Source organism: Pristis pectinata, chromosome 22, assembly GCF_009764475.1.
Source record: "Pristis pectinata isolate sPriPec2 chromosome 22, sPriPec2.1.pri, whole genome shotgun sequence".
In the NCBI taxonomy this organism is placed as follows: domain Eukaryota; kingdom Metazoa; phylum Chordata; class Chondrichthyes; order Rhinopristiformes; family Pristidae; genus Pristis; species Pristis pectinata.
This window is the reverse complement of record NC_067426.1, coordinates 15,671,687-15,685,163: the sequence shown is the minus strand read 5'-3', so window position 1 is coordinate 15,685,163 and position 13,477 is coordinate 15,671,687. Positions and strand designations below refer to the sequence as shown.

At 44.0% G+C, this 13,477-nt stretch overlaps 1 protein-coding gene across 2 annotated transcripts in view; it reads right to left on the bottom strand.

The window, feature by feature from the left end:
• Positions 1 to 9,535, bottom strand: part of cnksr1 (connector enhancer of kinase suppressor of Ras 1) — a 67,919-nt gene extending 58,384 nt beyond the window's left edge. For both annotated transcript variants that reach the window (XM_052036359.1, XM_052036360.1), the window contains exon 1: positions 9,382 to 9,535. In XM_052036359.1, the coding sequence (XP_051892319.1) occupies positions 9,382 to 9,433 (52 nt within the window). In that variant the 5' untranslated portion in view covers positions 9,434 to 9,535. The remainder of the gene's footprint in view (positions 1 to 9,381) is intronic.
• Between the last annotated feature and the right edge of the window lie 3,942 nt (positions 9,536 to 13,477).

The following is a 13,477-nucleotide window of genomic DNA, read 5'->3' as shown; positions in this document are numbered from 1 at the left end:
TAAGTAATCCCCACACCCCTTTCCGCCACTATACCTCTTCCTTTCTTCCCTATCTCCTTTATTCTACCCCTTTTTTTCCCCCTCCTTACCTTTGACCCATCCTTCGGTGAATCTACTCTCCCCTCCTCCCCCACACCTCCTATCACTATCTCTTACCTGCATATATCACCACCTTGTGCCCACCCTGCCTCCCCTCTTTTGTCCACCTGTCACTGCTCTGCTTTTCCCTCCTATATATTGGGCTTCCCCTTTTCCTATCTTCAGCCCTGAAGGTAGGATCCTGACCCAAAATGATGACCTCCTGCTTTTCTCCACAGATGCTGCCTGCCTGCTGAGTTCCTCCAGCATCATCACGTGTTTTTCATGTTGTTATCATCATTTTGTTGGTAATTTGGAATGGGCTAATGGACAGCAATTAGCCAAACTGCATTTGTTCTGTTTTTGTTGATAGGACACATCGGGGCAATTTTCCACATTATCAAATTGATGAGGGGGTTAGCTGTACTGGAACAACATGGGCTGGACGAGCAGCTAGTTATGGAGCACATCTTCAACACTATATCCAAAAGATTCTTTAGCCCCATTACATAATGTTATATCCAGTGCACTAAGCTGACATCACTAGTGTGACCTCAAGTGGCCAAAGACTGGCTTTGTGGATAGTGGGGGCCTCAAGGAGATTGAGGAAAATCATTGACTTTGTTCTGGCATTCAAGTTGGGCTTTGCATTATTGAGGATGTGGATATCCATGGAGCCTTCTCCTCCCTTAACAATTAATTGTCCACTTTGAATTAGTGTTCATAGGACACAGAGCTTAACTTGATCATTAGTGGTCAGATTGCTTTGCTCTATTTATTGTATGGTGATTCTGCTAATTTGAATTTGTATACAATCAGATCAGCTCTTCATTGAACCTGGTTCTCTGACTTAATGGCAGTAGCACAATGAGAGAAACAATGGGGCACAAGGATACAGACTACATTGGAATATAATTCTGATGGTGGTGGATGCCCACTTTAAGGTGCTAGATCTTTTGATCTCATTTAGCATGATAGAAGATTACCTTCACAGAGAAGAAAGGATTTGATGTTGAGAACAATTGTATGTCAGTCACACCTAACCAATATTTCAGGAGAGGTGCATCTGCAACAATTAGATTGTTTCTCACTAATCTTCTGGAGGAACTCAGTGGGGTCAAGCAGCATCTGCAGGGGTGGAAAATGCTGTCAGTACCCCCACAAGTGCTGTACAGTCTGCTGACTTCCTCCAGCAGATATTTCATTGCTCCAGCTTCCAGCATCTGCAGTTTCTTTTGGCTCTAGATTGGTGAGAATGAGGTCATGTAGTATTCTTGTGTTGATCTTTCACCATTTACTCAGATGCAGTCTGGTAGCTACATCTTTTCAGGAGACAACCATTTTATTCTGTGGCAATGCCACCAAGCACTCAGTTACCCCATTGTATGTTTTTTACAATTTAAAAAAAAAATCAGATTTACATCAATACAATGCTTATGTTTTAGCAATGAGATGCTCAAGAGAAAAATATTCAGACAGGTAACATTGTGCAGCTTGTACATTACTGATAGATTATTTATCTTTGACTCTTTAGGTATGAGTTTGCATGTTCTCCCCTTAACAGTGTGAGTTTCCACTAAGTGTTCTGGTTCTTCTCATATGTGCTGGTACATCACTTGGTTAGTGCAAATTACCCCTTTTGTAAGCAAGTGGCAGCAAGAATTAAGTAGAGTTGATGGGCTAAAGGGAAATGGAACTAATGGGATTGCTTCATTGAAAGGAAGCATGGACCAGAGGAACCTATTGTGTGTTGTAATAAGCAAGGAAATAATAGGAAGATTGGACTAAACTGAATATGAACTAATAATTTGGAAAATACTGCTTCCTGCATTGAGAGATCTGGTGTAGAAATGGTCAACCTGAGGCCAATCATTACTATTGATTAGACAGAACTTGGCATCATAGGGAAGAAGCACTTTTACTAATCAGTTTTCACGATATTCTATGATCCGAGCATTCAAGAGCCATTAATTCTGTTTGCTTCATGTAGGGGTGTGTAGATCTCAGTGAAATTGAATCTACAATCATGCAGAAAAGATCTAATAGCATAAACTCCAGGACACAGTTTAGGAATACTTGTATGACTTCAGCAGAAGGGAGGAATTCCAGAAAATTGCTAAGTCATTACATCTCAGAGGGTCGACTAGTAGATATCAAAGCAATCCCTATAGAATGCCAAATGCCATGTCATTTTAAAGGCACTCTGGGATACAGTCAACTAACTGGACCAATTAGAAGTATGTTGGTTTAGTGACTGCTGTTTGAGTCATTTCAAATTATGAATACATTCTATAAGATTTTTGGTCTAACTTGTACAAACCTGCCCAGCAGTGAATATTTCCACATGCCATATGTTTGCCAGCACTTTAACAACGAGACTCACTTCAGTTGCCTACTGTTGTAATTTATTACACAGTCTCAGTCTCAGCTGGCAGAGAAGGAGAAAACCTGTTTGAAGTTGCAGTGACACTGTCTGCAGAAGCTCGTCATTTGCACGAAGGAAAATGTTAGAAAAATCCCAAGTCATAACAAAGTTAAATTGTATTAGTCAATAACAATATTGGGGCCATGATTGGAAGTTTATTTTGTTATTAGTAGAAGCTTTCTAATACACTCTGCTATGGAGCACCTCGACAACCACAAAACATATGTCAGGCTGTTGTTTATCAATTATAGCTTGGCGTTCAACACCATCATCCCTCAGTACTAATCACCAAACTTCAAAACCTGGGCCTCTGTACCTCCTCTGCAACTGGATCCTCAACTTCCTTATTGGGAGATCACAGTGTGTATTGGTAATAACATTTCCTCATCGGTGACAACCAACACAGGCGCACTTCAGGATGCGTGCTTAGCCCACTGCTCTACTCTCATGACTGCATGGCTAAGCATAGCTCAAACACCATCTATGAATTCACTGATGAGACCACTGTTGTTGGTAGAACCTCCGATAGTGATGACGAGGCATATAAGAGTGAGATAGATTGGCTGGTTGAGTGGTGTCACAACACAACCTCACACTCAACGTCAGCAAGACCAAGGAATTGACTGCAGACTTTAGGAAGGGGAAGTCAGGAGAACACACAGCAGTCCTCATTGAGGGGTCAGTGGTGGAAAGGGTGAGCAGCTTCAAGTTCCTGGCCATCACATCGTAGATGATCTATCTTGGGCCCAACACACTGATGCAATCACGAAGGCATGCCAGCCACTCTACTTTGTTAGAAGTTTGAGGAGTAGAATGTCACCGAAGACTCTTGCAATTTTGATAGATGTACAGTGGAGAGTATTCTGACTGGTTTGCATCACAGCCTGGCATGGAGGCTCCAATGCACAGGATTGCAAGAGGCTCCAGACAATTGTAGAATCAGCCAGCTCCATCACGGGCACAATCCTCCCCACCATCGAGGACATCTTCAAGAGATGGTGCCTCAAGAAGGCATTGTCCATCACCAAGAACCCTCAATGTCCAAAACATGCCCTCTTCTCATTACTAACATCAGGGAGGAGATACAGGAGGCTGAAGACCCAAACTCAGCAATTCAGGTACAGCTACTTCCCCTCCTCCTTCAGATTTCTGAAGTGGTTCATGAACACTACCTCATTATTCTTTTTTTTTTGCACAATTTATTTCTGTAATTTATAGTAATTTTATATCTTTGCACTGTACTGCTCCTGCAAAACAACAAATTTCACATCAAATGTCAGGTGATAATAAATCTGATTCAATAAACAAGCATTTCATGCCAGAATCCTCACCAAGTTGTCTGATTGACACCTTAATGTTTTTGTTTGCATTGGCCATGAATCTGCTGGATAAGGCAGCCCCTCCATCACCATTCACAGAAAAAAAACTGAGTCATCAGTTTAAATCTTTCTGCTTTAGATGGTTAGTGGTGTCTTTGAAGAAGTGGAGTGGGGTGGTGGTGAGGAGGAGGAAGGACTATGCAGGCACTTGTGTGAAATCCCCTTCAATGAAGCATTGGCTAAATCTCAGGAACCTCAAGGGCTACCAGAAACACCTGCACAGAACTGTGTATAAAAGAAACTGTCCAAAAGCAATGCAGCTTCTAACAACTTCCTGTTTCTCCTTAACTTACTAATGATGCAATAGATATTTTAAGCAGCTATTAGGAAACTTTAAGAAAATGAAATTACACTCAAGTTTTGCATTCACTTATATTGTTGTTACTACAGCCATTATATCATGTGCTTGAAGAACCCAGTGGCAGTGCTTTATATTCTAATGTTTGTATATTTTGTAGCAGGAAGCATGGACACATGATACAATCAGCCGCACAGCAAATTCCACAGCTTCGGGATGATAGCATGGTACAAAATGCAGGCCAAATATCTTCAAGATGGAACTGTTTTACTCTCCACACAACTGAATGGACACACTTAAAGGCCAGCGTAGATTCTAGCAACATTGGGAGTTAGAAGGAAAAGAGAAATATTACATTTTTTTAATACTGATGAAACTCTACTCTTACAGACACAGTAGAACTTTATGGAACCCTTGGCACTCAGGATCCTTGTTAAGATGGAGAACAGAAACAATTTTAGAGCGGGGGAAGCCAAGGAGATCTCACTGTATTCTTCAAACCTGCATCTCTCCAGAAACAGGAGGTTTCTTAGCCTAGATGCAAGTGAGCTACTCAGTGTCCATCTATAATAGTTCAGCCCCAATTCTGATAGTTTGTGTTGCAAGAGATTCAGCAAGCCTCCCTCATTGTAACTTTTTAAAACCCATGTCCTCTGTATTTTAAACCTTTGTCACAATCATTAACTTACCAGGATTAACCATCCATTTCTTACATTATTTTGAGAATGTTGCCAATGACTGCAATGATACACATTCTCCAAATAAAACCAACTGAAATGTACTTCAATTATCCTCCAGATAGTTATAATTGTTTCTGCTATCCTGCTCCTCCAGCACTACCACTGGTCCTCCAACTTTCCACCAATCCCTAGATAACTAGGTCGCCAAAACTGCATTGTATTAAACTCAGTTTAGAGGCCAAGTATCCTGCAGCAATTGCCTTGCCTTCTGACTTCCCTATGCCATTCTATCCTCTAAAGGCACCAAGAGAAAGAAACTCTGTCCACTTCTTGAATGAAGCCCAGTACAAAGCACCTTATCCATCACTCTCAATATCAGCTCACTCCATATCTGGTACACTCTGGAAAACAAAACTGCAGGTGCTTGGAATCTAAAAGATAGAAATACTGGAAGAACTCAGCCAGTCAAGCATTATCTGTGGAAAGAGATAGTAGCTAATGTTTGAGGTCATGGACCCTTCCTCAGAACTGCACTGTGGTTGCAGTGGATATCATCCACTCGACAGGTACCTTTGACTGAACCCTCCAATCTCAAACTTCTGTGACCTTGAAGGAAAGGGCACCAAGGGATTGGCTCCTCCTGCAGGTTCCAAGTTCCAAGTTACACACCACACAGAAGGGAATCACAATCACCATTCCTTCATTGTTGCTGGGTCTAAATACTGGAACATCCAACCCAACAGCCCTGTGGGAACTACTTTTACCACAAGGCCTATATTGTTTCAAGGTGGTGAATAATACCTTCTCAAGGACATATAGGAATAGACAATAAAATGCTGGTCTTCCCTGCACAGCCACAGCCCATTATGAATATGTTGTATTATGAATCATGTAGTTTATGGGTGGTGCTGATGACTGATTGACCATGATCTACATACAATTGAACATTTCTGCTCTGAACCACAAAAGAAACAACGTTAAAATGATAGATCACCTCCAAGGATTTGGCTTGCAAGCCTTCACATCTCTGATGCAGTTCTTCAACTTGACTCCCGCTTCCAATCAGGGAATTCTAAATCAGGAGGGGTCTTACAATGACAAAATAACATTTTTCCCTCAGGTAACATCTCATTATTGCCAACTACACAACTGACAAAGTGCTGTTATGAAGACAACCAAGCAAACCCAAGACTGGAAAAATATATTTAATCATCTCAAATGTAGGAGGTCAGCTATGTTGGATTTGTATAAATAGAGACTTATAAAAGAAGGTCAAAAATGTGCAGAACTCCAGCATGTATCTGCTCCAAAAGGTTATTTTTTGGCTCTGACATTTAACTGTTTCCAGACAATGTGATGAATTTACAAGGTCACACCTCACCCAGAAATTATGGAAAGCTTCTTACACAGAATTGCAGACAATCTCTTACACACCATCAATGAAATGCTTTCTCAATAGTCAAACTACATTATTCTATCCCATTTCCCCTTTCAGAATCTTAAATTCTAGTGAACGTACTCAGGTTTCAAAAATATAATTAACGCCATCCATGCCACTGCAATGTCATATAACCCATATCCTGCTTTTGGTCCATAAGGCCTTCTTTAGCTTTTTGTTTAGTCATTAACCAGGTATAAGCATTACTAACAAAACTGGCACTTAATTGCTCTTGAAGAAGGTAATAACACCAAATTATTGTGGTCCTTCTGATGAAGATACTCCCACTATGCTATTGGGTAGGGAGCTCATGAAGTTTGAATCAGATGATAAAGAACAACAAGAATTCCAAATCAGGTTGGTGTGCAATTTGGAGAAGAACACACAAGAGGTGACGATGCACAGGTGACTGCTGCCTTTGTCATTCAGGTGGCAGGAGATTTGTGAAGTAATGTTGAGGCAGTCTTGGTACATTGCTAGTGTACCTTACAGATGATAAAGTCTTCTGCCATAGTGAATAGGTGGTGGAGAGTACAAATGCTTAGATAGATTAGGTGCCAATCAAGTGGGCTGCTCTGTCCCTGGAGTTTTTTTTCTGTGAGATTGGATTGTATTCATTGAAGTAGGTGGAGAATAGTCCATCATCCTCCTGATTTATTTCTTCCTTGTAGTTGATGGAATGGCTTTGGGAAACCATGTGGCAAGCCATTGGAATGTGGCACATACTTGTACTTGATTGTTTCAGCCAGTAGGCTACATTGAGTTCATAGTCAATGATGTTCAGAATGTAATTTGAGATCCAGGGGAGTTGGTCACACTATATGTTGTCAGCATCACTGCTTATACCTGTGCACCATAAACTTCACTTGCTACTCTTCTGCCAAAACTGAATGTTACAAGTATGGCTGCACATGGAACTAGACCTTGAAAAGAGAAACTGAACATTACAACCATTATTTATTAATTTTCAGGATATGGGCATCATGGCAAGAGCCAGCATTTATTGCCCGAGAAGGTGGTATTCAGTTATCTTCTTGAATTGCTGCTGTCCTTCTGGTGAAGATATACCCACAGTCCTATCAGATAGGGAGTTAACAAACATCTGCATTTTGAGTTTCTCATGGTGAAGGAAAGCCTACTTTTTGAAACTGCTGAAAGTGGTTAAGCCAGCAGCTGAAGTGATTGGTCTCCAACCCACAATGATTCTTCATGCAAGGTACGACTTCAGTCAGTGGAATTACACCTTTATTTCCTCCTGACTTCAATTGAATTAGGGCTTATTGAAATCACACGGCAAAGTGTGGTCTTAATATTGAGGTCAATCAATCACTTCTGGAATTCAGCTCTGTTGAGAATATATGGATCAAGCCAGTAAGTAGGATCTCTCAAACAATTTTGACAAACATAAATGAGAAGGTTATGACCAAATGTTTTTGTAGTCTCTTGCTCATGATTGATTAGATTGGATTCATCCTCCTTTATGTCATCCTCGACATTTAGCCTTTCAATGCTGCCTGTTGCCAGCTAGAATTTCCTTAAACCTACAGCCCCTGGTGACACAAACTTCAGATTCTGAGCACTGGAAGACAGAACAGATTGGCCCACAGACATAGAAATACAGACCACCATAGGTTCAAAGCCAATAACATCATGAACTCCTGGTGGCAGTTTTGCTACATGAAGGACTGTAAATAAATGCCATAATTGCAGCTAGAATCTTGATAAAGGTCGATTCCACAATATGGTTGGGATATCAGCATTATAAACTGAAGATATTGAACTCTTTCACTTCTTTATCCAACTCCAATGGTGAATACAGTTCCAAAGTAAACATCTCATATGGTCCTGCAGCCAGCAGGTGCTATGCTTTTAAGTACTGGATAGGTCACACTACTGTCAATTTCTTGTTCAACACCTGCTTGTCCACTGAAACCCAAAGGTGGCCAGATGAAGAGTCCACGAGAACCTGGAAATGTCAGTCCTGGCCAAGGTGAGCAACTTCCTCTGGATGCAATGTATGATATTGGTTTTTTTGTCACATGTACCAAGATACAGTGAAAAACTTTGTGTGCCATACAGGCAGATCATGTCATACACAAGTACATTGAGGTAGTAAAAAGAAATCAAAATGCTGCATTTTGTGTTGCAGCTACAGAGAAAGTGCAGTGCAGGAAAACAAAGTGCAAGGGTTGCAATGAGGGAGATTGAGAGATCAAGAGTTCATCTTTAACACGAGGTCCATTCAAGAATCTGATAACAGCAGGATAGAAGCTGTCCTTGAGTCTGGTGGTACATACTTTCAGCTTTCGTATCTTCTGACAGGGGTAGGAGGGGTCCTTGATTATGTTGGCTGCTTTCCAAAGGCAGCAAGAAGTATAGTCAGAGTCAGTGGAGGGGAGGCTAGTTTGTATGATGGACTGGGCCATATTCACAACTCTCTGCAATTTCTTGCTGTCTTTGCCAGAGCAGTTGCCATATGAAACTGTCATGCATCCAGGCAAGATGCTTTCTATGCTGCATCTGTAAAAGATTGGCAAGAGTCATTGGGGCATGCCAAGTTTCCTTAGCCTGCTGAGGAAGTAGAGCATTGGTGTGCTTTCTTTGTCATAGCGTCAGTGTGGCTGGACCAGGACAACTGTTGGTGATATTTACATCTGAAGCTCTCAACCACCTCCACCTCAGCACCACTGATACTGACAGAAGCGTGTACTCTACCCAGCTTCCTGAAGTCCAGCACTAGCTCCTTCCTTTTGCTGACATTGAGGTTGTTACCTGAATGTGCTGGGTTTTGTTCTATATTATAAACATGTGTAAATGTAGCAATAAACAACATGAACACTCCAACCTTGGAAGTTTGCTAAATAAAAAGGCTCAGGTTACAGACCTGCGAGAAGGGAATTACACCATCTACCCATTGTAAACCTCTTCACCGTTCTTTCTGAGGGAGCGCCGACCCTGAAATGGATCGCGACGGTTAATAAAACACAGCGGTCGGGTTCCTTAATAGAGGAGTGTTTGGTGCAAGAAAACTCGCGCACTTCCTCGTTCGTCCCTCACTCACTCTCTGCCGATCCCGATCTCACCTTGTAGCCACAGCGAAACCCTGCGCGGACTCCAGGTGTTGATCGGTTCCATCTCCTGCACCCGGAGCAGCCACAAAACTGAAAACTGCAGCCGTGGACGACAACTTTCCGACACACCCGAACTCCTGGCGACCTTCCCCCAAACTTCAGCCGTTTCCGCCTGCTTCGTCACTCACAGGTAGGCGGCAGCGGCTCTCCCATTGGCTGCTTACAGTGTCAATCCTGGAGCAAAGGTGTGCCCTCGAGATCCTGAGGGGGATAGGGAGGGAGGGAGGGAATGAGGGGGGAGGGAATAAGGGGGAGGGAGGGAGGGAATAAGGGGGGGGAGGGAGGAGGGAATGAGGGGGAGGGAATAAGGGGGGGGAGGGAGGGAGGAGGGAATGAGGGGGAGGGAATAAGGGGGGGGAGGGAATAAGGGGGAGGGAGGGAATAAGAGGGAGGGAGGGGGGAGGGAATAAGGGGGAGGGAGGGAGGGGGGAATAAGGGGGAGGGAGGGGGGGAATAAGGGGGAGGGAGGGGGGGAATAAGGGGGAGGGAGGGGGGGAATAAGGGGGAGGGAGGGGGGAATAAGGGGGAGGGAGGGGGGGGGAATAAGGGGGAGGGAGGGAGGGGGGGAATAAGGGGGAGGGAGGGAGGGGGGAATAAGGGGGGAGGGGGAGGGAGGGGGGAATAAGGGGGAGGGAGGGAGGGGGGGAATAAGGGGGAGGGAGGGGGAGGGGGGACTAGAGGGAGGGAGGGGGGGAGGGGGGACTAAGAGGGAGGGAGGGAGGGGGAATAAGAGGGGGGGGGGGGAGGGGGGGGGGGGGGAGGGGGGGGGGGAGGGGGGGGGGGGGGAAGGGGGAGGAGGGGGGAGGGGGGGGGGGAGGGGGGAAGGGGGGGAGGGGGGGGAGGGGGGGGGGGGGGGGAGGGGGGGGGGGGGGGGGGAGGGGGGGGGGGGGGGGGGGGAGGGGGGGGGGGGGGGGGGGGGGGGAGGGAGGGGGGGGAATAAGGGAGAGAGGGAGAGGGGAGAGAGGGAGAGGGGAGGGAAGGAGGAGGAGAGAGGGAGGGGGAGGAGGGGGAGATGGATAGGGAGGGGGAGATGAAAGAGTGGGAAGAGAGAGGGGAGGGAAAGAGGGGAGAGAGGGAGGGGGGAGGGGATGAGGGAGATGGAGGGGGTGAGGGAGGGGGAGAGGGAGAGAGGGAGGGAGGGAGGGGGGAGAATGGAGGGAGGGGGAGAGGGGTGTAGTAACAACCACAGAGAGAGGTGGAAGAGAGGGAAAAGTAGACATCAAGAGAAAACAAGAAGCACAGAGAGAGGAGGAACGGTCAGAGGGGGGAATGGAGAGAGAGAGCAGAGTGTTGCCCTTCAGCAATTAAGTGGAAGGCACGTCCATCGTTGAGCCTGCGTGATGTTCGACTTACTCTTACAAATTGGCTGAAAGTTCATTTGGGTTTCCATAGGACGCGGGAAGAATCCATTCTCAGGTCATTTACCTCAGCTGAGGAGGAAAGTCAACATGCAACTTCACGGAGAAGGGCGAAGGTTGGTCCGCAGAAATGATTAGGACAAGAAACCTGCCTTTGTTTATTAGTTGGGGGCCCAGAGCCATCTCTCTCCACAGGTGCTGCCTGACCTGCTGAGTGTTTCCAGCAATTTCTGTTCTTATTTCAGATTTTCAGCAAATGCAATTTTCTTTTACATTTCAATGCTATTCTGGATTTCATTTGTCCAGAATAGTAAAGGACCAGTAAATGGAAATGTAAAAGAAAATTGCAGATGCTATGTGACTGTTAGAACGAGAACGAGCTACTAAAGAAGAGGAAGAATTATAGGTCAACACTTTAAGTGGAGTGCAACAGAGTTCAGTGATGTGCCTGAGTTGTTTACAACTTTTGTAAATGAAGGAATTGTATCCTAACTGACCCAATTAAGGCTGGAACATTGCCTACATCCTGTGAAATAAATAGCTTTTTGAGAGTGGAGGTAATTGATGAACATCAATGTCCACAGATATTTCCAACATTTTCTATGAAGTAGATGGAGGCTATTTGGGCTGTCAATTTCACACTAACTCTTAGATCAATCCCATTCCCCCACTTGTTTCCCTACCGCCTACTCTCTCTCCTACCGCACTAATTCTCCTGCACCCACTGCACAAGGGGTAACTTACAGTGAATGGTTTACCTATCAACCCGCAAATCTCTGGAATGTGGGAGGAAACGAACTCCTGGCAGAAACCTACGTGTTTGCACAAAGATCATGCAGACTCTAGACACATAGGCCAGAATTGAACCTGGGTCACTGGAACTGTGAGGCAGCTGCACTACTCATTACACCACCATGCCACCGTGATTGGGGAGGATTTGTATGAAGTTAATCAATGGCAGGAAATGGTTGAGTAAGATTGATGTAGCGATAAGATTTGATAGAGGGAACAGTTGCTTGCTAGGTGGGAATGTAGAAGAGAAGAATCAAGAGTTTTTAATGGACAGCTGGCCAAAACTATCAGCACACTCATCCCAGGCTGTCGTTTTCATATTATTTCCATTTAGAAGGTGGCTATTGTGGCCCATTATGTCCAGGTTGGCTCACAGAACAATCCCATTCTCCCACTCTCCCCGTAAACTATTCTGCCCACATTCGCATCAACTCCACCCAGATTCTACCACTCATGTACAGATCATGGCAACTTACAGCAGCCAAAATAAGCTACCAACCTACATGTTTGGGACGTGGGAGGAAACCAAGGCACACAGGGGTAACACGTGCAGTCACAAGGAGAATGTACAAATTCCACATAGGCAGCACAGCGGGTCAGGACCAAACCTGGTTTGTTGGAGCTGTGAGGCAGCAGCTCTACAAGATGCACCACTGTGTCACCCACAACACTGCTGTCAGAGTAAACAGACTGCTAGTATGTACAACTTATAAATACAAGGAATGCCAGGAATGTCTTCTTAAAACTTGTTATTGCTTTTCCCCTTGTACTACCTCGATGTACTGATGCGGTGAAATGATCTGTATGGATAATATGCAAAACAAAGTTTTTCACTTGTACCTTGGTGTATGTGACAATATGTGACAATAGTAAACCAATTAGATCTTGCCAAAGATGTATATAAACAGTGAGTGTGCATGCACAGATATATATAAAATGTATCTGTTTAATTTGCCTCTCCAAAAGTGATCCAATTTAAATTCCTGTCCTCACCCTTGGCAATGCATAGGCATAGTATACACCATTTAAATTCAATTGATAGAAAATAGAGAAAAATTCAAATTAAATATGTTGTATCTGACTACAGGGAGTATTTTCAAGAACATAGATGGGCTGTTAGCAGTACCGGTTACAAATGGGTTTGCTCTACTAACCATGATAGGGTCCAGCTTGCATGGAGACCAAAGTGGCAGTTAAATATTCCAGAGTGCTTGACAAACAAGGCCAAACAATAAGGAAGAGGCGTAAGCAAATGTGTGTGTGGAGGGTGGAGTGATGATAAGAAAAGGATAAGAAGAGCATAGCTGACCCTGGAGAACAGGATGTAGAATTAATCTAGGTGGAGGTATGTGAAAAGAACAATTCAAAAAACATTGGTGACTATTGCTTTAACTGGCTCTTTAAAACCAGAAGCACAGTTGGTCAGAGAATCAAGCAGTAAGAGGAAGCTTATTGAAAGAGGGATGCAATGAAAATTAGGGAAATTTATTTTTCAGATAGACTGAGCTAAACAAAAATATCTGGTGGACAAGTTCAGAGAGAGCAGTTGGAAAAGTTTTCTGGATGAATATCTCATGGAATCAACCAGGAAAGAGATAGTTTTAGTCCTCGTGTAATGAGACATCAGTAATGCCAGTAATGAAAAATCAAAATAAAAAAATGCAGAGGTGGAAATCTAAAATCAGAAAAGAAAATGAAAATAAAAACAGAAATAATCAGAAAATGCAGGTCAGGCAGCATCTGTGGAAGAGATGCGGAAAAAGCTATCACTTGGCAAAGACTCTTTGTTAGAAATGGGAACGAGAGAAAACAAAGTTAGTTTTAAGTTGAGAGAGTGGTGGTGGTGATGGGTGCAGTGGGGGGGGGGGGAAGGTGAGCATGGATAGGATAAAGGGAAC